At 42.0% G+C, this 26472-nt stretch overlaps 2 protein-coding genes across 7 annotated transcripts in view; one reads left to right on the forward strand and one right to left on the reverse strand.

Annotated features, from left to right (window-relative positions):
- Window positions 1-6437, forward strand: part of TRIM71 (tripartite motif containing 71) — a 93661-nt gene extending 87224 nt beyond the window's left edge. The window contains exons 3-4 of the mRNA XM_073333350.2: window positions 1574-1708; window positions 4774-6437. Of these exons, the coding sequence (XP_073189451.1) occupies window positions 1574-1708; window positions 4774-6225 (1587 nt within the window). The 3' untranslated portion in view covers window positions 6226-6437. The remainder of the gene's footprint in view (window positions 1-1573; window positions 1709-4773) is intronic.
- A 1140-nt stretch (window positions 6438-7577) lies between these two features.
- CNOT10 (CCR4-NOT transcription complex subunit 10) overlaps window positions 7578-26472 on the reverse strand; it is a 73479-nt gene continuing 54584 nt past the window's right edge. For 2 of the 6 annotated variants that reach the window (XM_073333354.2, XM_073333356.2), the window contains exon 19: window positions 18821-23745. In XM_073333354.2, the coding sequence (XP_073189455.1) occupies window positions 23591-23745 (155 nt within the window). In that variant the 3' untranslated portion in view covers window positions 18821-23590. Of the gene's footprint in view, window positions 7968-14750; window positions 14992-18820; window positions 23746-26472 lie in introns of those variants that run through there. The other 4 variants (XR_012157496.2, XM_073333352.1, XM_073333355.1 and 1 more) reach the window with 4 other exon arrangements.

Consider the following 26472-nt stretch of genomic DNA (forward strand, 5'->3'; position numbering starts at 1 on the left):
CTTCTACCAGTCAGGAATATTGCTCCCCTTGTCTTAAATGTAGATGTTCCTTACCCACATTTATAATCAGATTATAGAGTTCTAGCATGACCGTCTTTTATCGAAAGTGATGTTCTTAAAAGTTCCTAACCCAAGTCAGATTTGATCCAGATGTCATAAGAGTCTATTATCAACTTCCCTACCAGCCCATCCAATGACCATTACCACAAGACACTCTACTTAGTTTGAAGCCCCTACTAGATAGACAGCTACTTACAACACTTTTTCTCTATTCTGTTTCTCAAGATTGCATTTCTGAGGATTATTAGCCTCAGCTGTCAAAACATGAGGTCCTAGCCGTACAACCCTAGTGTATTGCAACTTCCATGCTTCTGAAAATGCTGATAGTTTCACTTTATTAAATATAAAACAGGAAAGTTGACTACACTTGTGTCTAGAGGACTTGAAGTTTCAGTCTCTATCAAACACTTGCTCATGTCTCTCCAGTTTTAAAGTGTCAATAGACTTAATTTTATTTTCATGTGCAGCCACTCCTTTCTCCCAAGTTGATTTATTTTACTAAGTCATATATAAAAAGTATTGCTGTCTACATACAATTGACTTGCATAGAAATGGCATACATTAGTACAGTAGTTCCCAACTTCTGAGGGTCACAGCTCCCCTTATCCCTGTCCAAGCCCCCACCCAGCCCAGGACTGGGAGCAGGGTTGTGGCTTGGGAGTGGGGGGGCAGGGGAAAGAAACACAGACAAGTGTAAGGGGGCTGAGGCTGGGGCCATAGCTGGGGGTGGGTCTGGGGCCAGGGGCTGAGGTTGGGGTTGGGAGCAAAGCCACAGCTGGGCTGCGGTGGGGGCCAGTGGCTGGCCTGCGGCAAAGTGCGGCTCCGCTCCCAGCCTCTGCTCTGGGCCAGGAATGGAGCTGAGGCTGGGGGTGGGGCCGGGAGCTAGGGACAGCTGGGGTTGGGGAGGGGCTGGGTAGCATTCCCTCCCCACGCTTGTGGAGACTGGGCCTGGCCCACTGCATTCACTCCCCCCCAGACGTTCCTTATTGCCCTTCTGTGGGGGCATGCTCCAACTTTGGAGACCTCTGCATTAGTGGAAAACAGAAGTCTTACTAGAAGACTAGATTTGTATCCTGTAGCAAATGCATTGTTAGTCTAAAATACTTGGGGATCAGAAGGTCATTTTGGATTCTCAACACACATGTCTAAAGGATGTAGGTTTGATATTGGACTTAATCAACGTGTGCATGCTGGACCAAATTGTACATTAACTTGAATCCTGTGCAACTGCAGTGGTATCAGTGGGGTTTCACAGGCTATGCTGGGGAAGAATTTGGTCCTATGTAGTGAATTTTGTATAAATTCCAGCATCTAATATGTGAAACTGACATGCACTCGGGAAAACTACATGAAAACAGCTGCCTTGAACTTTGTCCTACAATAGCATTATGAGAGCACAGTTGACCTATTTCTGTTCTAGTGCTGGAGGCATTGGGTTAAATGTAAGAGCCATCACCTAATGCAACTTAAATTGGTTTGACTAAGCAATATGCGTGTCCTGTTTATTCTCCAGCTGAGTATTGAACAGGCGCAAGCTGTGGCGGAGCAGGTTGAGATGAAAGCAAAGGTGGTGCAGTCTGAAGTCAAAGCTATGACATCTCGACATAAGAAGGCCCTGGAAGAACGGGAGTGTGAGCTGCTGTGGAAGGTAAAAAGCTTTTTATATAGGTATAGTTAGCTGTTCTAGTTACTAACAATTAACCTTTAAGATGGAAATCTGATCTGTCTTTAAATTAGAATAGGGCCATATTATGATACCCTTGTGTTGAGTTGTATTTTGAGTGGTATTTACAATACAGGTAGTCCCATTTTAAAATCAATTTGAGGATTAAGGTATTTTCAACCTGAATGAGAATGGTAGAATGTGGCTCATAATAAATATATATCCATGGGATTCGAAATGTGTACTTTTAAGAACAAAAATGTACGGTCGCAGAGGAATGGATAGGAAATGCAGTAGCCCTGATTCTTGCTGGATCTGCAAACAGAGCTGGCCAAAATACAGGATTTCTGGTTCGCAGAGAAATTGTGAAATTTGGTTTCTGTCTGATTTCTGCATGGCTCTGCAGCAGCACAGGGAACAGGGCTTGTTCAGTTATTAAACAGACGAATTCTGACTACTTCTTCGAGTGATGGTCCCTATTCTATTCCATGGAGGATTAACGCATGTGCACAGTGCATCTGCAGCTGGAGATTTTGAAATTAGTAGGGTCCGTTGGTCCGTGCTGATCCGTTGTCTTGCCTCATGGTTTCATCCAAGGGTGGGGCAGACCAACCGCATTTCCAGTTCCTTCTCGCCGCTGCATGGTCTGGCCCGGAACTATTAGCGTCCTCTTGTGTGTGACGCACTTAACAATGTACAATTGTACATAGCTAGTTTTAGAGTGGTTTGTTGTTTTTATAGTCTTTTTATAGTTTTAGGAGTAGAATTGGGGTTCTTTTTTGGGAGTTTTGATCAGTGTGAGTCGTTTCTCCCGCCCCCAATGCAGGTACTGGACTATATGGAAACTCCAGGCTTTAAAATATGCGCCTCCTGCCTGCATTTCTTCTCAGTTCAAGCCTCCAGGGTGATAAAATTAAAGACTTTAATTATTTGTTATTATTAATGTAAGTAGCATTTTAGGCCTAACTTTTCAGAAGCAATTAGTGATTTTCTAGTCACTTTTGAATATTAGGCCTTAGGGAGCTGTTCTAAGGAAGGGATGAGCATCTTTTTAAAATGTCCGTGTTGAAAACACACTTGGTAGAAACTGCATGTCTTGTAAGTGTAATAACACATGTCCACACTTCACCATTGCAGAACTTCTTCCTTCATCTGTTAAACATATAACTGCAGTCTTCAAACGCTATGTACATTGACCGTATGGACACACTGGCTGAAATTTCTGAATGTTTGCTTGGCTGCATTACTGATGGTGGAGTACACTCTGCAACAATGAAGTGATTACACATTTCATTAACTTTACAAGGCATGTGTCTCTTGCCATTAACATCTTGAATGGATTTCTAAAGTACTGAAGAAAAACATATATAAAAACTGAAAAAAAATTGTCACTCTGCCTATAAATCCTATTATGCCAGACACTTAGTGCTCCCTGTGACTGGAAGATGGGACAATTGCAAAGAAAGAAGACTATTTTTAGTTGTTAATAATGACCTTTCTTTTAAGTAGCAAACTAATGCAGCAAAACGTCATGGCAGAAGTGTGTGTTGCTTTTAATTAAGGCTATATTTGTCAGAGGAGGGGCCAGTGATTCTCAGCAGGTTCAGTTTGCAATGTGCATCCACATTTCCCCTAATTATTTTCCTCACATGAACCACATCTTCACAGAGCGTTTGTCCTGCAGACCACTTCCCCTTCCATTCATGATCTCTTAACATCCCTGTGGCAACTACGCTCCAATTTTATGTAGGAAACAGTGGTGCAAGTAAAAATCATTTCTTGCACTCATGGGAGGGACACAAGGAAGGGTACGTGACCTCCCCACGTGACCCTCCACGTGACTCCTCCCAGCCCGGGGCCCCCACGCTCTTCCTGTCCCCTCCAATACCCCCCTTACCTGTCTAAAATTTTACAACTGCATCTGTTTAACAGATGCAGTTGTAAAACGATGCTTTGGGCCCCTGGTGCCACCTGTACTTCCAGGTGTCATTGAGGATCCAGCAGCACCCCAAATTGAAAACTTCTTAAATGAAAGAAGGATAGGAAAGACAATCACCCCACTTTCCCTTAGCACACTATCAGTTCTTCCCTTATGTCCAAACTAAGCTTCTGCTAGCTGGCCTTTATCTAAGTATTGCTCTCCCCCAGGCACTAGGAAAGCAAAGATGCTGCACGATCTGGGTTTGATGGAAAAGAGGCATAGAATTGTGTGTGCCATATATTATTTTCTTCAGCATGACACAGGAGGGGCAATCAAAATCAGCCTGGCAGAACATGCATGAGAACTGTCTCTGGACAGATAAACTAAACTGTGTCATGGTATTGTACCCAAACATTGCATTTTAGTGGGAGATTCAACTTCCTTTATAGGAATAGAACAGACTCCTGAACCTCTTACCACAAAAGTGGTCTATGGACATGCAAATAGTAAGAGTTTTAGGAGTCTGTCAGACTAGTTTGGCTGCAAAGAAGAATTCTATATACACTAGGGACAACACCTGATACCTGTCAGGCTGCAGAACTGGGCTGACATCAGAATCCAATCATCCTCTGGTCAGTGCAAGCAGAGGCATTCTTCTAATGGTTTGGACTTGATGTGATGGAGTATGAATGTCATGGATAATTCAGACCAATGGGGAGAAACAGAATCAAAAACACTGTTTAAACACCTTCCTTCCCCCCACCGCTCCCTTCTTAAGGGCTCGACCAACTTAACAGCACAATGCATATGCTAACAAACTTAAACAAAGCCTTTGTTTAAGTTTGTTAGCATATGCATAGGCTTTGTTTAAGTTTGTTAGCATATGCATTGTGCTGTTAAAACCATATAAAGAATGAATGCCCTCCCTAGCCATGTTCTGCTCCTTTAAGGAGCAGACCGCAGCCCCAAGTCTTTCGGGTACCCCCTAAAAATCTCTTGCCGATGCTGCGTACTGGAGAGGGCTACTCTACTTGCACTACTGGTAGGAAACCAACACTAGAAAAATATTTCTGAACTATTAGCTGTCTTTTAATATAAATGTAATGGGTTTGTTTTGCTTGTTTTTAAGGTGGAAAAGATTCGTCAAGTCAAAGCCAAGTCCCTTTACCTGCAAGTTGAAAAGTTGCGTCAGAATCTAAATAAACTGGACAACACTATTAGTGCAGTTCAGCAGGTCCTAGAGGAGGGTCGTAGCATGGATATTCTCCTGGCTCGGGATCGCATGCTGGCTCAAGTGCAGGAGCTGAAGAATGTGAGAGGCCTTCTACAGCCACAGGAGGATGACAGAGTCATGTTCACTCCTCCTGACCAGGCTCTGTATATGGCCATTAAATCAATGGGGTTTGTCAGCAGTGGGGCTTTTGCTCCTCTGACCAAAGCCACTGGGGAAGGTCTCAAACGTGCACTACAGGGCAAAGCGGCCTCCTTCACAGTGATAGGCTACGACCATGATGGTGAACCACGCCTTTCAGGGGGCGATATGATCTCTGCAGTGGTGATGGGCCCTGATGGAAACTTGTTCGGTGCAGATGTCAATGATCAGCAGAATGGAACCTACCTGGTCAGTTACAGACCACAGCTTGAGGGAGAGCATCTAGTCTCTGTCATGATGTGCAACCAGCACATAGAGAACAGTCCGTTCAAAGTCATGGTAAAATCTGGGCGCAGTTACATTGGCATTGGACTACCAGGGCTTTCATTTGGCAGCGAGGGAGACAACGATGGCAAGCTGTGTCGCCCCTGGGGAGTTTGTGTAGACAAAGAAGGGTACATCATGGTTGCTGATCGCAGTAATAACCGCATTCAGGTGTTTAAGCCCTGTGGCACGTTTCACCACAAATTTGGCACCTTGGGTTCCAGGCCTGGTCAGTTCGATCGCCCTGCTGGTGTTGCCTGTGATAGCTCGCGTAGGATTGTTGTGGCTGACAAGGATAATCATCGCATCCAGATCTTTACATTTGATGGGCAGTTCATTCTGAAATTCGGGGAAAAGGGAACCAAGAATGGGCAATTCAATTACCCGTGGGACGTGGCAGTCAACACCGAGGGCAAAATCCTGGTCTCTGACACGAGGAACCATCGGATTCAACTGTTTGGACCTGATGGTGTGTTTCTGAATAAATATGGCTTCGAAGGGGCACTCTGGAAGCACTTTGATTCTCCAAGGGGTGTGACTTTCAATCATGAAGGCCATCTGGTAGTGACCGATTTCAACAACCATCGCCTCCTGGTCATCCATCCAGATTGCCAGTCGGCACGCTTCCTTGGGTCAGAAGGCACCAGCAACGGCCAGTTCCTGCGCCCACAAGGCGTGGCTGTGGATCAAGAGGGGCGCATCATTGTGGCTGATTCCAGGAACCACCGAGTGCAGATATTTGAGTCAAATGGTAGTTTTTTATGCAAATTTGGCACTCAGGGAAGTGGCTTTGGTCAGATGGACCGACCTTCAGGTATAGCTGTCACCCCTGATGGCATGATTGTTGTGGTTGACTTCGGAAACAATCGAATTCTCATCTTCTAATCTGTGCTATCTGAATTAGGAAGAAACTGTCTCAGGGAAATTCTTTTTAAGAGAACGAAAAAATACAACGTTAATTCAAACCTACCTCATCTTTAATTTTTTACAGATGAATGTACTTATCCTTTCTGCAGGGAGTGATCCTGTGAAGTTACAAATTCTATCTACCTCATTATCTTTTGTTCTCCTCTCTTCTCCCCCACCCCCACCCCCCCGCAGTAAGTTTTACCTCTTCCCCACATGGGGCATCATGCACCAACATGTGTTGCTGAACACATGAGGTGGGTGCATGATGAATTCTGTAGACTAAGCCAAAAAGGCGCACTCTAATTTTTTTTAATGGGGGGGGGGGGGGAAATCAGTAGCATTAGATATTTGTAGAGGATTTGTGTTCTTGATCATACTGTGGTTTTGTGGGGGGGGGGGGTTGTGGGGGGTTTTTTGTTTTGTTTTTGTTTTTTTTTAAATGCTGCTGCAGCAGAGAACTTTTTCCTGTTCTCCATTTTATACCTCAGTGTGTTTGATTTATTGTTCAACATAGTGTCTTGTTCCCAGAAGACTTTGATCTTTTTGTGGAAGTGGGTGAGGTTCGCTAGTCAGGAAAAGCAAGTTTGCTTTTTTGCATATGTGTTTTTGAAAAGTGCAGTAATCCTACAGCACAAAGTGAAGCCCCTGTGAAAATGCACAAATTTCTTGGGGAAAAAAATCATTTTTGGTGACTTCATGTAGTTGTCATAAAAAGTTTAATGAAAAAAGCAGGACTTTCTGTAATGTGTTCTGTTCTATAATTTCTTTATAGCCCTTTGTCTGATTATTAGCCACATTTTAAAAACAAGGTTCCATTCTTCCTTCCATCATATGTATGTCACTGTTATGTGTATCGATGCCTGTTGCATCAAAACACGGAAGATTGAACCCTGGAGTTAAAATTTTTCATGTGAAATGTCTGTGGGGTTTTTTTTGTTTCGTTTTGTTGTTCCCATAAAGGCTTTAGTTAGAGGAGTAAAGATTAATAGGTTTGTCAGGACGAAGTAAATTTTCCCAAAAATAAACATAAAGCACAACTTTGGAAATTCAGGGTGCATTTCAGAGAAGTCCACATTTTTTAAAAAATCAGATCACAAAACCAGTCAGTGACATCAGCTGAACTTTTTGTTTTCTTTTTCCCTCATCCCTCCCCTTTATATAAAAAAAAAAAAAAAGTTGGATTGAAAGGATCGAAGAACATTTTTTAATGTACAGGCATTCTTAATGGCACCTGGTGAAAGGTAACCAACATAGGGAAAAATGGATCCATATAAAGCTCTGCATCATCATTCCTTGGCATCACCGAAAAACTGCATTTAAAATGGGGACAGTGTCTAAAATCTAGATTAGTCAGATTCTTTAAACTCCATAAACTGCAAAATTTAGCTCCAATGGGGATAGGAATTTGTTTTTCTGAGAAGCTGAGATCTTGAGGAGGGGCTTTGGTTACCAAGCCACGTGAATTTTATTCCCTAGTGGATTACAGTCCACATTTCAATAGCTTGCATCTTAATATGTTGGATATTGATGTTGACATGGACTCTTGAGAAATTGCCTTGCCTTCTGGATGGGACTGTTATTGGCAAACCATAAAGGCTAATATGGGGGATGGAGAGATTTTGCATTGTGCAGAATTGAAGAGTTCATGCATCAATTAGGTTTTTTTTCCTCTGCAGTGGTGTAAGATTAGTGTTATCAATTCCAGCAAGAGAAGAGCCCTGAAAGAGAAGCAAGGTTATTAACTAAAAGCCTGAAGAAGAAAGGGTTCATCTCTTCTACCAGCCACCACATACACAAGCAACCTGAAATATTGAAGGACTCTTTCCACATTAATAAGAAATTTCAAGGTGTACTTTCACTTGCTTCCACTGCTTTCTGTATTACCATAACATCTCCAAGAAATTAATTTCCTGTTTTTAGAAATCCTAATAATTTGTCCAGACTTATGACAGCAGCCACGTAGGAAAGTGAGGATTTTAAGAGGTGGACAATGAAGAGGGAGTCAGTGAGATTACAAGAACCCTTTTAAAACCAAAAAAAACCCAAAAACGCTAAATTATACAGGATAACGTAACTGTGCTATTTTCAGCTAACACCTCATGAAGCAAATGCTCAGCAATGGGCATAAACTGGGTTTAATTTTAGGGATAGTGTTAAAAAAAATCCAAGATAATCTTTTAGAGAGATTTGTCATTAAACCTGTATATGACTCTTCAGAATTTGTGTGTAAGGGAAAGCAAATTACCCCTTTTCGCTTTCACAACCCACTTTCCTTCCTTTTGTGGTAGCCTGTGGAAGCTGATACTGTTTGTTTGTTTTTGTTTGTTTGTTCTGTGTTTTTTGCTGAGAGAATTATTTGTAACTTGGCTGTGAAAACAAATTAGACTCAAAGACCTAGATACCAAAGATAACCGGTTGAAAGCTTTAATTTGACAATTTGCAGAATACTTCCATTTCACCTCTGTTTTACTAAAAATGCTTGGCCTTTTTACCTTGACCTTTGTGGTTGTCACTACTGGATTATGCCAGAAAAGCTATTATGCTTAATGCTTACTGATGGTGACCTTTTGTATTTTCTGTTCTCCCTTTGTGGCCACCCCAGCCCCCAGGCTTTTTTTTTATTATTTTATTTTTTTAAATATAAAGTGTTTTGGGGCTCCTGACATGCTCTGAGTTGAATTGCAACAAAATTCTTCTTGTCTGTCTCCATCCCTATATTGCATAGAGATGTGAAGGCTGGTGGAATTTCCATTGACCGTCACTATGTCATATGTTGCTGCACAAGACTGGAGAAGGCCACAAGCCTGTCTTTATTTGGGGGAGGCACAATGTCTTTCTTTACAGTTGCTGTTTACTTAATTCACTGGATCTGCTTACAGCACAAACAAGACTATTTGACTTTGAAGTGTTTCACATCACATGTTGGGAGGCTTTTGTTTTTAAAAAACGGCTGTATAGCTACCCAAACGATTTCCTATACTGTTACTGTAATAGATAGTGCTAAGCACACTTGTTCTCATTGAAAAATATTAGTGTAGCTTATAAAATGAAGTGTTTATAATACGATGAGAGTAAGTAGTGTAATATTATAGGGAAAAGTTTAATGCCAACATCATATGTCCCATAGGGGCTTGTTTATTTGGTATATAATTGGTAGGATTTCAAATCTGGCTCAGCGTTTGTTCTATGTATGTTCATGGACAATTGTTGGATAATGCCTCCAGTGTCCTGATACATGTAGAAAATAGGCGAATAGACATACAGGAGAGGAGTGTAGGAAAGGTAAGCAAAGGTTTGACGCTGGGTTACAAACCCCTGCATTTTCTTAAACTGTTCAGTATAATCTCCTGAATTGGTAGAAGTGGATTAGGGGAAGGAGAAGGTTGGTTTATCTTTTCACCCCTTCCCACCCCCCGGGCTCTAGCTTTGGAGAAGAATAACAGATTTGGATCTACAGACTTGTGCTCTGAATGCTCCCAAAGGAATTTAACTGTGCCAGGTTAAACCAATGTTGGCTGTCAGTAAATTTTTGCTTTGTGAAATGTTATCCGTTAACGCTCATAATCTCCTAATTCAGCCATATGAAGCAGTCCTGTTATTTCAGAACTGTTTTAGTGAGAGTTTCAGTGATGTCCTGGTTGAGGGCTTATGAGGCAGCCATGATGTTAGATGATGCAGTACCCTCCGGTAAGTCACTCCTTTCATTTGTACCCTTTAAGTATAACTTATATGGGGAAGCCCACAAGTGCATACCATAAAGAGGGAAAAACCTAAAATTTAGTGTATATGAGGGCCAAAAATAATCAAGTTGGAAACAGAAGAAGGCACTTCGTTGTGGCGTTCCATTGGGAATTGCTGGCGATCGACTCAGTCTGTTTAGTTATAGTTAAGCCAAATTAATTTATTTCCAGAGCAGTCTTTAGGCTTGATCCAGCCATACGTTTTATTTCTTTTGAAGATCATAAAATTTCTATGTTCAGTTCTGGTTTTTAAAAACATGTGCCAAAGTGTTTTTATTTTTATTTGTTAAAGGAGTGAATCCAAATGGTGCCAAAAGGTAATAGGGTATTTAAGAAAATAAAAATAGAGATGTTTAGACAAACAGTTTGGAGCTGTCTAAAAAATTAAACACTGGTACTTGCGTTAGACAAATATTGTACCTCAGGTCCTTGAGTCCTTTGGAGATCAGTGGAACCCAGTTTGCTGTGGTACAGAATGCACAAATAGAGACCCAACTGTTTCTGTTTCTTAAAGTTCTACTTCACCATGGAGAAGTAAAGCATCTACCTCAATTTAGTATCAGATAGGTCTCAGAAGAAAGGGTTAGTCTGCATGCAGGGGAAGGGTACATCCTGCCTGTAGGAGATGCATTTTTGTTTAAGTGGAAATATTAGATGTGTACAAGTGGCTGTTTTTTTGTTGTTTTTGCCTCCTTGTGGAAATATTAGGCTGCCCTTGCTAAAGAACTGTAAATAAAACCAAATACTCGTACACTCAGGCAAATCTAATTCTAATCATCCTCCTGTAAGTGTGACTCGTCTTCACTAGAAATTATGCAAAGGGAAACTGATTTTTTTTCAGTATTATGACACGTACTGGTTGACATGACATGCTTTGTGTCTTTATTTGCAGAGTTCTTATGTCCTTAAGACCTTTAGGTCTTCTCTCTACAAGAGAAAAATATTTTATCTATTTTTGCATGCCTACAAATGTATCCTGTCAGAAAAGACTCTAAGGGTATAATTTCTTTAAACGCAATGCTATACCAAATGTTTGAAGGGAATGAGATTGATTTTTTGACTTGGTGATTGTATATGTAGTTTTCTTGATGCAACAGGATGTTTTCCACCATGACAGTGCAACCAAGTTCCTGGAGGGCAGTTCAGACTGAATGTTCTTACCAGAGGCAGCCCTTGTGTTGGGTTTTTATTTGACTTTAATAGTGGCATTCAACAGGCCCATTATTTTACATCTAAAGTTTAGAGAAGCACATTATCAGATTACTGTATTAAAAACTCTTGTTGTTCTCCCCTAGTCATTGTTGAGTGACAAAAGTTGGCAGAGTGGGTACAGAAAACCACTAATGGTTATATGCTGTGTTGGGTTTGGTAAATGTTATGGTGGAAAATGTACCTTGATGTCTTTTTAAGTGATCTTACGGGTTAACAAGCCAGTTTGGCATCTTTTTCCATCATGGTTTAACCAATAATGGTTCTAAAAAAGATTTGTGTACCTGCATGGTCTTAGACCTTCTCTTAATGATTGTATCAGCTTACAAACTCAGGTAGATATTTTTGTTTTAAAGCTCTTTTTACAGAGCCTTACTGACTGAATGTTATGTGTCTATGTAGCGAAGTAGAGTAGATACCTTTCTTTAAACTACCAAACCAGTAAACTCCTTTATAGGTTTGTGGAATATTTCTCAGTCTATGTAGTAGTTTCCTTCGGAGGAAGAGATGTCCTGTTTCTGAGTTTTGCTTTTTTTTTCCTCCTAAAATGACTAACAAGTTTTAAACTAGTTTGTAAGGTGTGTTTAGTCACCCGAATTGGTGGGGGGAGGGGAGGGTTCTTACTGTATGTGACTATTGTTTCTATTGTGCATTACTTGTCATGCCTATCTTGGTTGGTGGTTGATACATTTTAAGTAAAAAGAGTGAGGGCCCCTACATACCATTTAATTTGGTCCTTTGTTGAAGCATAGATTCACAGAAATTGGAAACCTCAAAAACAAATGGAAGCTCTGTCCAATTAAGACCAGTCTAACAAAAATCTGTAGACAGTTTAAGTCCTCGCTTGATTTACTGTAGATACAAACCCATCTTATAAAACGTAATTACTGAATTAGAAGTACTGTCATCTTGATATAGTTCAGCACAGTAATGCCATGAGCATCAAAAATGATTCTGTCAGTTCTTGGAAGTTGTGCTTCTTGAGCCAGTTGCTCTGGTAGTTTCCTGTTCTGCTTCACTCTGCTTTTCTGTTTTACTGATTGATCATGCTGTTTTCCGAATAATAAAAAATTCTCAGTGGGACAGACTTTGCTCTGAGCAGCTCATTAAAAACAGAGCATATAAAACTGTTAATGGAACAGGTCAGGTCAAAAAAACCCTTCCATTAGCACAACCCCCACCATCCAAAAAAGGGTTCACTTGTCTATTTAGACAAAAATTGCTGGACTTTGTAACTTAAAATGTTACGTACTGCAAAGAAGAAAGCATGACAGGTTATGGGCAAACTGTTACGTAGAACAAACTAACAATGTTAGAGAACTCTTGTGTTAATGGAGGCTTCTGAATGTATCTTTGTGGTCCATAGAGAAGGCTGAAGGATGTAGCAAGGAGATGATATATCAGCTACTGGCAGCCTTAAAACAAAGGCAGTGTCTCTCTGGACTTTAAAATGTTCCTATGCAGTTTATTTTATTTTTGTTTAATCAAATAAATGTGAGTTTTTCATGGCAAACTTGGGTCTCTTGTCTATGTGTGTTATCCATTTAAGCAAAAATCTTTCTGTTGCATCCTGGAAGAAAGGACAAAGCACATCTTGGAGAAAGTAAAACTGGTTCTCTGTAAACGATAAAGTTTCTAAAACAAAAATTGAGGATGTGTAAGTTGGGCTCTGAAACACCAGAGGAATAAAGAATAGGAAATATGAGACCTTATGTCAAAATATATTCTCAGTTCTTCCAGAGTTCCAGTATAGCCTTCGGCACGTCGATTAATTTTGGTGCCTTCATTTCTTCATCAGTAAAATGTGGGTGATAACTCCTTTACCTCTCAGGGTGCTAAATGTGCTGTTTGTGAAGTACATTTGGGATCCTTTGGCGGGCACAAGTGCCAGGCAGCACAATTTAGCTTCAAGATTGCATAATAATTGGTCATGCAGGCAGCAGTCCTCTTTAGCCCACACGGCTTTGGACAAATGTTGAAAGAAACTATGGGGGGAGGGGTCTTCAGTAGACTTGGAGATGAGAGAATTAAGTGGGTGAGAGAATGCATGGTGTATGGGGGGTGAATTCTAGAGCTTCCAGGGTGATGTAAACAGAAGTTATCCAAGTTCCCTCTAAGCTGTGCAGCCACACAGCAGACTATATTAAGGGCCATGCAGGCAGGGAGAGGTGCCTCTCCCCTGGCCAAGGAACTGCTGCGACCCAGGAAAGATGCCTCTCCCCTGGCTCCGGGCTGCTGCGCCGAGTGAGGGCTGGGGAAGTCTTCTCTCCCCGCCAAAGCCCCCTGGCAGCCTTCACCCCAAACCTCTCATCCCCGGCCCCACCCCAGAGCCCTCACCCCCACCTCTGAGCCCTCACTCGCCACACCACAACCCTTTGCCCCAGCTCTGAGCCCCCTCCCACACTCCAAACCCCTTTGATCCACCCCACATCACCTCCATATTGGTGCACATAACAAAATTCATTCCACACACGGATGTAAAAAATTAAGAGGGAACATTGGAAGTTACTGCATAAGAACAAAAGAACAGCCATACTGGGTCAGACCAAAGGTCCATCTAGCCCGGTATCCTGTCTTCTGACAGTGGTCGGTACCCAATGCTTCAGAGGGAATCAACTGAACAGGGCAATTATTGGATGATCCAGGAGTGATCATTTCAGCCAGTCCCCAGTTTCTGGTAGTCAGAGGATTAGGGACACCTAGAGCATGGGGTTGTGTCCCTGACCATCTGGGCAAATAGCCATTGATGGACCTATCCTTCTTGAACTTACCTAATTCTCTTTTGAACTCAGTTATACTCTCCCTTTGTAAAGAGTTATACGCTTGCCTTCATAAAATCCCCTGGTAATGAGTTCCACAGATTGACTGCGTTATGGGAAGAAGTACTTCCTTATATTTGTTTTTAAACCTGCTGCAAATTAATTTCATTGGGTGACACCTGGTTCTTGTGTTATGTGAAGGAGTAAAGAACACTTCTTTATTCACTTTCTTCAAATCATTCATGATTGTATAGCCCTCTTATTGTATCCCCCCTTCGTCGTATCTTTTCCAAGCTGTACAATCCCAGTCTTTTTTAATCTCTCCTCAGATGGAAGCTGTTCCATACCCCTCATCATTTTTGTTGGCCTTCTCTTTACTTTTTCCAATTCTATCATCCTTTTAGAAACAGGGTGACCAGATCTGCACACAGTATTCAAAATGTGGGTTTGACATTCCCCTGGTGTTTTCTGGATGGGAGATCTGCTAGGTCACTCCAATCCTTGACTCTGGCAGCCAGCCTTACCCTGCTCTACTGTGAGAACCCCACTCCTGAGCTGTTCACGCCACAGCCTCTGGCATGTAAACTGCTCCTTGAATTGTGCAACCAAATGACACTAGCCAATATCTCCAGTCCCAGACACAACCCTAGGAACCTCCATCTTACAGTGTCCAGTTGTGCCCTCTGGACGCTACAAGCTTATATGAGTTTGTCAATTTAACAAAGAAATTGATATGTATCAGGCTTGTTATCCCAAGGGGAGTCTCTGACATGCTTCAAACCAAACACACTGCTTCAGGTAGAATAAACAAATGTATTAACTACAAAGATTTTAAGTGATTATAAGTCAAAGCATAACAAGTCAGATTTGGTCAAATGAAATAAAAGCAATACACATTCTAAGCTGATCTTAACACTTTCAGTGCCCTTACAAACTTAGATGCTTCTCACCACAGGCTGGCTGGTTGCCCTTCAGCCAGGTTCTCCCCTTTGATCAGCGTTTCAGTCACTTCGTGTTGATGTCTGTAGATGGAGCTGGAAGAGAGGAAGAGCATGGCAAATGTCTCACCCTTTTATTATGCCCTTTCTTCCCTCTTGGCTTTGCCCCCCACCCCCTTTCAGAGTCAGGTGAGCATTACCTCATCGCAGTCCCAAACTGACCAAAGGAAGGGCAATGACTCACTCAAGAGTCCAACAGATCCTTTTATGCTGCCTAGGCCAGTGTCTTTTGTTCCGGTGAGGCTGGGCTGGGTTTGTCCAATACATGCCCTGATGAGGTGTGAACTGCCTCTCTGCTCTTGGAGAGTTTTTGCCTGGGCTTGTTTTAAGCCATGAGGACATGTTTTCAGCCTCATAACTATATACTTGAAATTACAACCTATAACATTACTAGAATAACAATGCTCAGTGCATCATGAGCCTTCCGAAGACACCTGACATGACAAACTTTGCATTGGATACCACACAATCATAAGGATGACTATGGGGGTGTAGGGTGTTCTCCTGAGGTACAGAACATCACAGTGGGCGTACCATGGATTTATATAGGGGCATTGTGATATTTTCTGTTTTTCCCCTTTGACTTTCAGGGGGACTAGTATTGAAGTAATTCAAGAGCACATCTGAAAATTCCCACCTTCCCTCAAATATTCTGAAGTTGACTTTTCTTGACTTGGACCCCTCAGGGCAGCAATTCTTTCCTTGGACTGCAACCCACAATGACTCAGACCACTGCTTTCACAGTAAACTAGAAACAGTGAGGGGCTCAAGCACTTGAGTGGATACTAGCGGTCTGAGATACACTAGCTAGCGACTGAGCCTCAAGCTCTGAGTGACTAGTTTGTTAGTGACACTATATTAGTTAATGCTTTAAGGCCTTGTCTATTCTAGGCACTTCTGTGAAAAACTTCCCATGGCTGCTACCACCAGTTTAGTTCCACTACTGTTAGCAACTATGGAAGGACTAGTTCAGAGCAGAATGCCAATGGCCACTGCTGTTTTAAAGACCCTGTGGCTTTGACTTCTGTGAGATATCTGGTAGGTGATGGGACAGTAAAAACACTGGTGGCCAACTGTAGCTCTGTCTACACCAGACATTGCTGGAGCTGAAATGCTGGAAGGCCTCTGTGCCATCATAGCACTTGAGGTACATTGATTTGAAATCACTGCCTGTTCCCCCACATGAGGGCAAAACCCAAGCAGAGGGCCTTCACCAGCAGGGGTCTGCAATGGGATGGAGTGATCATTTCAGAGTAGCTTGCTGGATGAGGCAAAAGACTTGCTTCCTTTCTTTAGTGCATGTATTCACTGCTGTTAGAGAAGTGATATCTTTTATCTTCATAAATGATCTGGAGGATGGTGTGGATTGCACTCTCAGCAAATTTGCGGATGATACTAAACTGGGAGGAGTGGTAGATACGCTGGAGGGGAGGGATAGGATACAGAAGGACCTAGACAAATTGGAGGATTGGGCCAAAAGAAATCTGATGAGGTTCAATAAGGATAAGTGCAGGGTCCTGCACTTAGGACGGAAGAACCCAATGCACAGCTACAGACTAGGGACCGAATGGCTAGGCAGCAGTTCTGCGGAAAAGGACCTAGGGGTGAGAGTGGACGAGAAGCTGGATATGAGTCAGCAGTGTGCCCTTGTTGCCAAGAAGGCCAATGGCATTTTGGGATGTATAAGTAGGGGCATAGCGAGCAGATCGAGGGACGTGATCGTTCCCCTCTATTTGACATTGGTGAGGCCTCATCTGGAGTACTGTGTCCAGTTTTGGGCCCCACACTACAAGAAGGATGTGGATAAATTGGAGAGAGTCCAGCGAAGGGCAACAAAAATGATTAGGGGTCTGGAACACATGACTTATGAGGAGAGGCTGAGGGAGCTGGGATTGTTTAGCCTGCAGAAGAGAAGAATGAGGGGGGATTTGATAGCTGCTTTCAACTACCTGAAAGGGGGTTCCAAAGAGGATGACTCTAGACTGTTCTCAATGGTAGCAGATGACAGAACGAGGAGTAATGGTCTCAAGTTGCAGTGGGGGAGGTTTAGATTGGATATTAGGAAAAACTTTTTCACTAAGAGGGTGGTGAAACACTGGAATGCGCTACCTAGGGAGGTGGTAGAATCTCCTTCCTTAGAGGTTTTTAAGGTCAGGCTTGACAAAGCCCTGGCTGGGATGATTTAACTGGGAATTGGTCCTGCTTCGAGCAGGGGGTTGGACTAGATGACCTTCTGGGGTCCCTTCCAACCCTGATATTCTATGATTCTATGATAAGATTGAATCCTGCTCCACTGACTTGAATGGGAGCAGGATCAAGCCCTTACTGCGTGACAACTTTGTTGGTTATAGGATCTGTGTGATTGATATCCCCACATCCCATTCTTGGTCTTGAATCCTGGAGCATTTGCTACTGAATCTTACAAATACCCATTTATTAAATTGGTTAAATTAAATTCTCTTACCAAATTCTTTCAGAGCTTTAGCTGGACCAAGGCACCCAGCAGCCTCCTTGTCTGCCTGCCTCTTGAAGCACTTACACACTTTGGAAAAGAGACTAAATAATGAGGGGAAAGTACGTGTTGGGAAGTAAAACTAGAGAGGAAGGATACTGCTCATGAGATAATCATCTCACTATTAAGGAGGAACAGGACATCTTCAGCTTTCTGGAACTGGCTAACCAGTCAGTGTTATGGTAAAGCTAGGAAAAAATTATAAAATAGATGTGTGTAAATATTAGAGCTGTCAAGTGATTAAAAAAATTAATCGTGATTAATCACTAATACCATTAGATGTTTTCTATGTTTTCAAATATATTGATTTCAATTACAACACAGAATACGAAGTGTAAAGTGCTCACTTTATTTTTGATTACAAGTGTTTGCACTGTAAAAAGAAAAATGTATTAGATGAATTGAAAAACTAAGTACTGTAGTGCAATCTATCATGAAAGTTGAACTTGCACATATAGAATTATGTACAAAAAACCTGCATTCAAAAATAAAAATGTAAAACTTTAGAGCCTACAAGTCCACTCAGTCCTCCTCCTTGTTCAGCCAATCACACAGACAAAGAAGTTTGTTTATATTTTCAGGAGATAATGCTGCCCACTTCCTGTTTACACTGTCACCTGAAAGTGAGAACAGGCGTTCGCATGGCACTGTTGTAGCTGGCATTGCAAAATATTTGTGCCAGATGCACTAAAGATTCATATGTCCTTTCAAGCTTCAACCACCATTGCAGAGGACATACGTCCATGCTGATGACGGGTTCTGCTCGAAAACCATCCAAAGCAGTGCAGACCGACACATGTTCATTTTCATTATCTGAGTCAGATGCCACCAGCAGAAGGTTGATTTTCTTTTTTGGTGGTTTGGAGTCTGTCATTTCCACATCACAATGTTGGTCTTTTAAGACTTCTGAAAGCATGCTCCACACCTCGTCCCTTCAGATTTTGGAATGCACTTCAGATTCTTAAATCTTGCATCAAGTGCTGTAGCTATCTTTAGAAATCTTACATTGGTACCTGCTTTGCATTTTGTCAAATCTGCAGTGAAAGTTTTCTTAAAATGAAAAACATGTGCTGGGTCATCAGCTGAGACTGTCCTAACATGAAATATATGGCAGAAGACGGGTAAAACAGAGCAGAGGACATTTAATTCTCCCCTAAGGAGTTTTCACAAATTTAATTAATGCATTATTTTTTTTTAATGAGCAGCATCAGTATGGAAGCATGTCCTCTGGAATGGTGGCTGAAGCATGAAGGGGCATACGGATATTTAGCATATCTGGCACGTAAATACCTTGCAATGCCGGCTACAAAAGTGCCATGCAAAATGCATGTTCTCCCTTTCTGGGGACATTGTAAATAACAAGAGGACAGCATTATCTCCTGTAAATGTAAACAAACTTGTTTGTCTTAGTGATCCGCTGAGTGGACTTGTTGACTCTGAAGCTTTACATTGTTTTGGTTTTGAGTGCCATGCTGTAGCCAAAAAAAAAAAAAAAAAAATCTACAGTTGTAAGTTGCACTTTCAAGACAAAGACTGCTGCACTATGGTACTTGTATTTTTCAATTCACCTCATTCACTTTTTCTTTACAATATTTGCACTGTCATCAAAATCTACACTTTGATTTCAATTACAACACAGAACACAAGAGATATATGAAAATGTAAAAAAAAATCCACAATACTGAACACATTTCCAGTGGTATTCTCTCACTTAACAGTGCGATTAAAACGGCCATTAATCATGATTTATTTTTTAATCGCAATTTATTTTTTTGAGTTAACAGGAATTAACCCACAGCCGTAGTAAATATTTCACAGCTGAGCTCAGGCATTAGTTCATTAGGATTTGGTTTTGGTTTTTTTTTTTTAAATATACAGCCAATTTCTGAAAGCGTTTCTGCTGCAGGAAAATACTGAGGCGTCTCTGGTTCAAACTACAAGCCTACATTAGCATTCAACCTCTCTTGGGCCAGAAGAGCATTCTGATTCGAGGGAGAGTTAAGAATGAATAGTTCCGCTCAAGTGTGATTAGATAGGTGGTATCTGGGGAACAACAACTGCATCCTTTTGCAAACCGGTGAGCGTAATGTTGCATGTCTTCTCGTGGAGCTGAGAAATGCTGAAACGATACATTAGCATTTCTGCATGTGAATACTCCACATTCCTAGGAGGGGGAGGGAAAACCCTTTCTTCAGGAGGAGACCACACAGAAAGCATCTTTCAACCTTTTTATATTGAATCAGTCAATGTGCTGTGATATGACTAACCCCTTTTATAGAAATAAGCAGAGGTCACCTTTCAAACATATTTCAGAATACTTCAGGCTGAGTGCTGAAGTTAAAGTATCTAGGAGAGGGGGACATAAACTTTGCAGACAACTGATCCTGAAACAACATTAATGCATCTTTCCATGTTGTCACATTGAAATATTACCTGGGCAGCTTTGACTTCAAAAGCCCGGGAGTGAGATGGTAGAGAAGCTAATTTGCTGTCTAAGCAAAAACAGAGTTGTGACTTTGGCACCAGCTCCTGGGCGTTCACAGTCCTGGCCCATCATTTTCATTTGAAGGCTTCCCTATTAATCAAATACTTCTCCAGGGCTTGGTATCATGGCCTATAAGCTTTCCATTTTCACCAAGTGCTAAGTTAACGGGCTTGCCAATGTTTCCCCACTGCTGGAGTTAAATACAAGCAGCAAGGACCTATTCCATGCTAATGACCATTCATGCACGCAAGAGTACTCTCACTGTTGTGTTCACATCAATGTTTAAATTAGCCTCTGCAACAAGCAAGACTAACCATTTCCATGAGTGCAGAAAGGGACTGGCCTAATAGCCCCTCTAGAGCAAGCCAGCCTGCTACTGTTCCTCCTACAGGGGATGCTGGCCACTGCTTAGGTGATTTATCTGACATACTTTCCTGTGCTCAGAGCTCATTTGCATCACTGTGTTGACAGCACTGGCCTGCAGCCACTCAGAGGCAGCATTCCTATGAGCATACTTTCCGGTGGCTAGAAAAAAATGCACAGGTATGGACAACTATGTGGTACAGAAGAAATGCAGCTGAACCGACCCACAGCTCATTACTGCACAGGAATGGCCAAACTGCCTGAGACCAAAGGTCTGACTACTTCAGTCTGACAACAGCCAGTAAGAGAAAGGTAAAGATCCCACAGTAAGCAAATGAGGGTGATCTATCCCCCTAATGGTGATTATCCTAACCCTTCCAAAATATTCATATTGCAGATATTCAGAGTTGGTTGGCAAACACGCACACAGTCCCTTTTGAATTATGGTACATTCTTGGCTCAAGTGACTACTATGCAAGCTAATGTCTTGATCACCTACAACCCACTCCCATTCTAGTGACTATAAGGATGTAGGCTAGTAAATTCCAGGTGTACTTGGACACTAATGACCCAGCTAGATTATGGCCTTTTAGCATTGACTGTACTCGTCAAGATGAGCACCTGCTAAGTTTTGATAGGGGTCATGCTGGCTTCAGGCAGCTTCTGAAGTGACTGCTTGGGGCTTGTTGATAGAGCTGAGTGATTGCTGTAAAGATTGGACAAGTGTTTTTATTTTAGAGCAATGCTTTTGCACATATGTGCAGCAATTGTTTTGCATTTTACTTTCTACAAACATTAGTGCTAGTAAAATCACAAGGTTTAGCTCTGCCTAAGAGTATTTGTACCAGATGTACCTGCGAGATCCCATAAACAGTAACACAACCACACACCTGGAAAGTGAAATTTGCAGACTACTCCTTTGAATTAATCCAAGCGTGAGTTCACACCCTACCCCCTTGACCCTCCAAAAAAGTTAGTTGAAATGCTCACAGGGCGCTGCAGCCTCATCAGCTCTTTAAGTGCTGAAGCTGCTCTGTGTGGTACACTGATGGTCTTATACTCACAAGAACAGCAGAGAAATGAGGTTTAAATTCCAACACTAGAGCCTGTTTTACTGGCTCTTAAATAAAAGAGGGGAGGAGGGCACCTATGCCTAATTCAGAGGAACCAAAGCCCTGTAAGAACACTTACTGGTTACTAGAATGCTTGCATTGTACACGTGTGTATGCATGCTCCTACGCAGTAAAAAGAGATTCTTGGAGAAGGAGACACAACCCACACTGGGCAGTAGTAGGACTCAGGGGAGGCTGTGTTATGAAGTTGATAGTCCACAGTATGCAGCCGATGAAGTGAGCTGTAGCTCACGAAAGCTCATGCTCAAATAAATTGGTTAGTCTCTAAGGTGCCCCAAGTCCTCCTGTTCTTTTTGTGTTATGAAGGAAACTGAGATGCATGTAGTTTGCACTGCGAACCTACCAAGCCCGCAGGGCTATACCTATGTAGAAGAGGAACGGATTGCTCTCAAGGCACTGACGCACACTGTTTAGCCATTTTCATATGGATTATTCATATAGCCGTGGCAGAGCTTTAACCTGACTTGTGCAGCGGTGGCAGAGCGCTGGGAGACAGGTCTCCCAGTGCTCTTAAAAACAAAACCAAAAAAATAAACCCAACCCCACCTGAACAAGAGACGTAGCCACCAGCGCTGGTGCACTGTCTACACTGGCACTTTACACCACTGAAACGTCTGTGCTCAGGGGGGGTTTGTTTTTTCACACCCCTGAGCGAGAAAGTTGCAGCGCTTTAAAGTGCCAGTGTAGACAAGCCCTTAGTCTGACACTTGTCTATTCTCATGGTGAGCATTTGTCCAACCTTCCTGTAAAAGTTCTTCTGGCCGGAGCTAAGAGACTTAGCCAGTCTGAGGTTTCTGCCTCATATGTATAAAGCAGCTTGTTGTGTTTCAGACATTTGTCTACATAAATGTATTAATAGCTATTAATATATCTTTACTATTTAAAAACATTCCAAGCTAACTTTACATCAATTGACTCAACACCAAGCTAACGCAACCCTAAAATTGGCAAGTTAGCTCGGACTAGAATGGGGTCAGGCTGCAAGACATGGGAGACACACCACTGTGTACAAGCAGGCTTTAGAAGTACGAAGCATTGCGTGTAGCAAAGTAGCATGTGCACGGGAGCTTAGGTAGCCCAATGCACTAACACCCAGGGCTCCTCTCCTAGTTTAAGGCACAAGTGAAGAGGCGTTTAGTCTCTGCCTATCTTCCATTCATCCCACCATGCAGTTTAGCAGTGATGGGCTGTATTTACTGGGAGGACACAGAACAAACCCAAGGCTCCCGCAGTTCACAATTCTGATGCTCCGATAGGTACCATCATCATCAATCCACTCTATACCTTTCAAGATAATAAATCAGGCTTATCTATGGACTAAAAACTTTTTTTAAGAAGTGTTATCGTACATGGCAGAATCTATACAGGGAGTAGCTTTAAGGAAATAAAACCATAGGCCCAGCTATACAAGGTCTTTAAGATTGGAGACAGCTGAGGAAAGTCACCTATAACAGTTAAATCTCTTCTTGTAAAACAGAAACTTGCAGACAGTAGCTGTCTGCAGGTAGAGAATCCAGTAAATGTCTCAAGGTGACATAGCAAAAACAGCAGAGAAAAGGGGTCTCCGATACAGTAGCTACAATACTATTGTTTCTATGGCATCCTGGTTAGCACAGGCCAGACTAGATGATCACAATAGTCTCAGGTTGGCAGATGACTTACTTTTTGTACAGATCTGATGATGGTGGTTTGTCCCTGGTCCCTAAGAAGCCTGAAGAGTAGAGAGCTTGGGCAGAGGCTCTCCGTTAACAAAGAGAGGCAGCTGCGCTGTCTGATTGTCTCTACTGACAATTAATAGAAGTGAGCAGTGGTGCAAACAGAAACTGCTCTGTATGAAAAAAGCAGAATCAAAACTAATGACTACTGCAAAGAGTGTGAGTTAAAACGATTAACAGCATAGATGGTGGCTATCAGGCCTGTTAGTAATTAAAATGTAAATGTTCCACACTAAATGCCTTTTACAAACATCTTCAGACATGATTTTTTCATTGAAATGTTTTTTTGTTTTTGTTTTTTTATTAAAAATGTACACAAGCCAGCACATTCCAATATGCCTGGTATTCAGGTGGCTAAGAGACAGTTTAAAAAATATACAAACTCACAAGCCCTCTTCCTTAGGGCCTGTCAGGTTATAGCAAGACTTCACTTCCTTTGCACAGTGGTGAAAGCTGGCATCTGAATGGGCTGGATAGGGTGGACTGGCTGAAATATTGGCTTCTTTCGCATATCAGTGTGTGTTTTCACTGAAGGGAGAAGCTGGTTTCTTTTGATGATCTGCAGTGCCAGTTGAGTGTTACCTACAAAATAGTTTCTAGTTAAAATTCACTTCTACCCATGACAAACTCTTGAGAGTCAGGGACAGAAAAATCTTGAAAAGTCATCCTAGACAATCCCCTGCCCGCGGTAGGTCCCACCCACGCAACTCTGGTAAATCTTATGCTGCAGCTGGCATATGCTATTTCATAATGATCAACATACTGATAAGTGGATGTCACCTACTATAAATGCACATCGAACAAAAAAGATAGTTGAAGCAACAACAGTGCTCAATTCCAGCTGCTGTTCCTAGCTATTAACAGTTAAAATCAAGTCTCTGTCCTGAAGGTGTAAGTTGATTTTAAGATTTTAAGATCTTAGAGTTGGCAGAGTACTTGACACTATGAATCCCCAGAGCCACCTTGCCCCCTACATCCAACTTGGACTTTTGTACAATCCTATTAGATCTGAAAACATAAGGGTTCTTAGACAATTATACACCTTTGCCATCACTGATCTCTCAGTCATCCCCACGGACAACACAGTACATAATAAATGGAAACACAAGTGAGACATCAAGGATACATATACAAATCAGAACATATGGAAGCTAAGATTCTGACTTAAATCAGTCATGCTTAGAGCTGGTCCACATTTTTCAAACAAAAGTTTTCATTGAAAAATGGCCTTTAAAAAAGCCAACATGACCCCAAATTGTTTTCCATTTAATGAATTCTGAAAAGATTGGTTTTTGATTTTTCTCTCAAGTCATGCATCATGAAAAGAGGGGGAAAGAGAGTAATGAGAATTTGTGAACTGAAGTGATGTTTGTATAAAAACAGCTCTAGGTCACACTGAACATCTACACCACTTTGAGAAGGAGACCTGAGAAGGAAAAGAAAAAGGGATTGTGCTCTTCTGCTTTGTAAATTGAAGTAAATCCAGAAGAGTTTCCCAAAGTTTGCTTTAAAAACAAAAGACGTCAGGTCTTGTCCAGAGCTGTCATTAACGTAGTAGTTGTGCAGTCAAAGAAACCAGGCAAGCAAAATCTGGTTAACTGAACGGACCTGATTTTTATTCAGACTATTTAAAAGTTTTTGGTGGCACCAGTTTTTCCTCAAAAGATGTCGTTGTTCGGAATTCAATGTCAAAGATAAGAACTCTCTCACTCAACATATAAATTATCCACAAAAACCAGAGAATATGAAACTTCATATTTCTTATTTTGAAAATAAAGAGAAAAATCTTAAAACTATCAGCTTAAGTCACACTCCTATCTGAATATGTTTTATGTACTATTTTTACGTGTAACACGATTGTAACAGAGATTAGAGCGGTGAAAAATTGAGCACCGACAGCACTGTCTATTCAGTTACTAATGCCCCAGTCCTGCAGGTGGTTCTGCTCTGGGGGTCCCTTCCAACCAGAGTCCTGATGGCTTCAGCAGGGCTCCATGTGGGTGCTTGGTTGTGCCCATGCAGAGAAGCTCAGAATGAGGGCTGTCATTCCTGTTCCATGTGGGTCCTTCACACAGCAATAGGGGAAATTTACTCATCTTACAGTACCTGGAATCCTTTGAAATGTGCTGTCCATATACACATTGCACTATGGACATGGAGCAGTGGACATGAGCAGTACCCCAAGAGTCCCTGTGCTCCACATAAAGGGCATATAAGGGCAGAGTGCATCAGTGCTCCTCTGTTTCTTCTCAGCTGCAGAATCTGAAGGATAAGGACCACCAAAGTTGAGTGGATGGAGGCTATGTGGAATGTGCATGTGAATAACATCTCTTCAGTGAAGCTACTGATGATGCTTGAGCTCTAGTTGAATGAGCCCAAGGAACCAAGTGGCTCTGCTCTGGCTACTTCATAGCAGGTCTTGAGGTAGTTGGAGATCCAGTTTGATGGTCTGTGTGTTGATATGGCTGATCCCCTTTATTCTTTTTGCAAAACAGACATATATTCTCCAAGGCTATTTGAATGGTTTTGTCCTATGCAGGTAGAAGGCTAATACCCTCCTGCCATTTAAGGAATGTAGCATTGCTTGTGCTCTTGAGGCAAGAGGCTTTGAAAAGAATACTGGCAAGTGGAAGTCAGTAACCACTTTTGGCAGGAACTTGGAATGTGTCCTTGAGATATCTTCTCGGAAGTACTTGGATCTCACTTACCCATCTTGCTGATGTGATGGCCATCTTCGCAGAAGCGTAAAAAGGAACAGGTAGCAAATGGTTCAAATGGTCTGCTCATGAAGGATGAAACTACAAAATTGGGGTCCCATGGTGGAATGAGGTACTCGATCGGTGGGAATACGTCAATCAACCCATTTAAACATTTCATCATAATCAGGTGAGAAAATACAGGGTTTTTCCAGGCCGGGGGGTGATGAGCGGAAAGTGAACCCTGACTGAACTCAGTGACAAATTATTGTTCTTTAGTTCTAGCAAATAATCTAAGATCTGAGGTATCAAAGAATTGTGAGGAACAATCAGCCTTCTACAGCACCCGTGGGAAAACCTTGTCCGTTTTGGCTGGTAGGTTTTTCTTGTAGACTCCTTCCTGGTGTTCATAAGGATATTCCTCACTGGAGAACAACAGGCATATTCTACTGACAACATGCACCCAGGAACCACACTATGAGATGGAAGGATTTCAGTTCTGGATGTAGGATCTCTCCCTTGTTCTCGGATATGAGGTCTGGGAGCAGAGGTAAGGTCTTGGGTTGGAAGGTTCACAGGTATAGCAGGTCTGTGAACCAAACTGGCATGGCCA

The sequence above is a fragment of the Lepidochelys kempii genome, chromosome 2 (genome assembly GCF_965140285.1).
Source record: "Lepidochelys kempii isolate rLepKem1 chromosome 2, rLepKem1.hap1, whole genome shotgun sequence".
Classification (NCBI taxonomy): Eukaryota; Metazoa; Chordata; order Testudines; family Cheloniidae; genus Lepidochelys; species Lepidochelys kempii.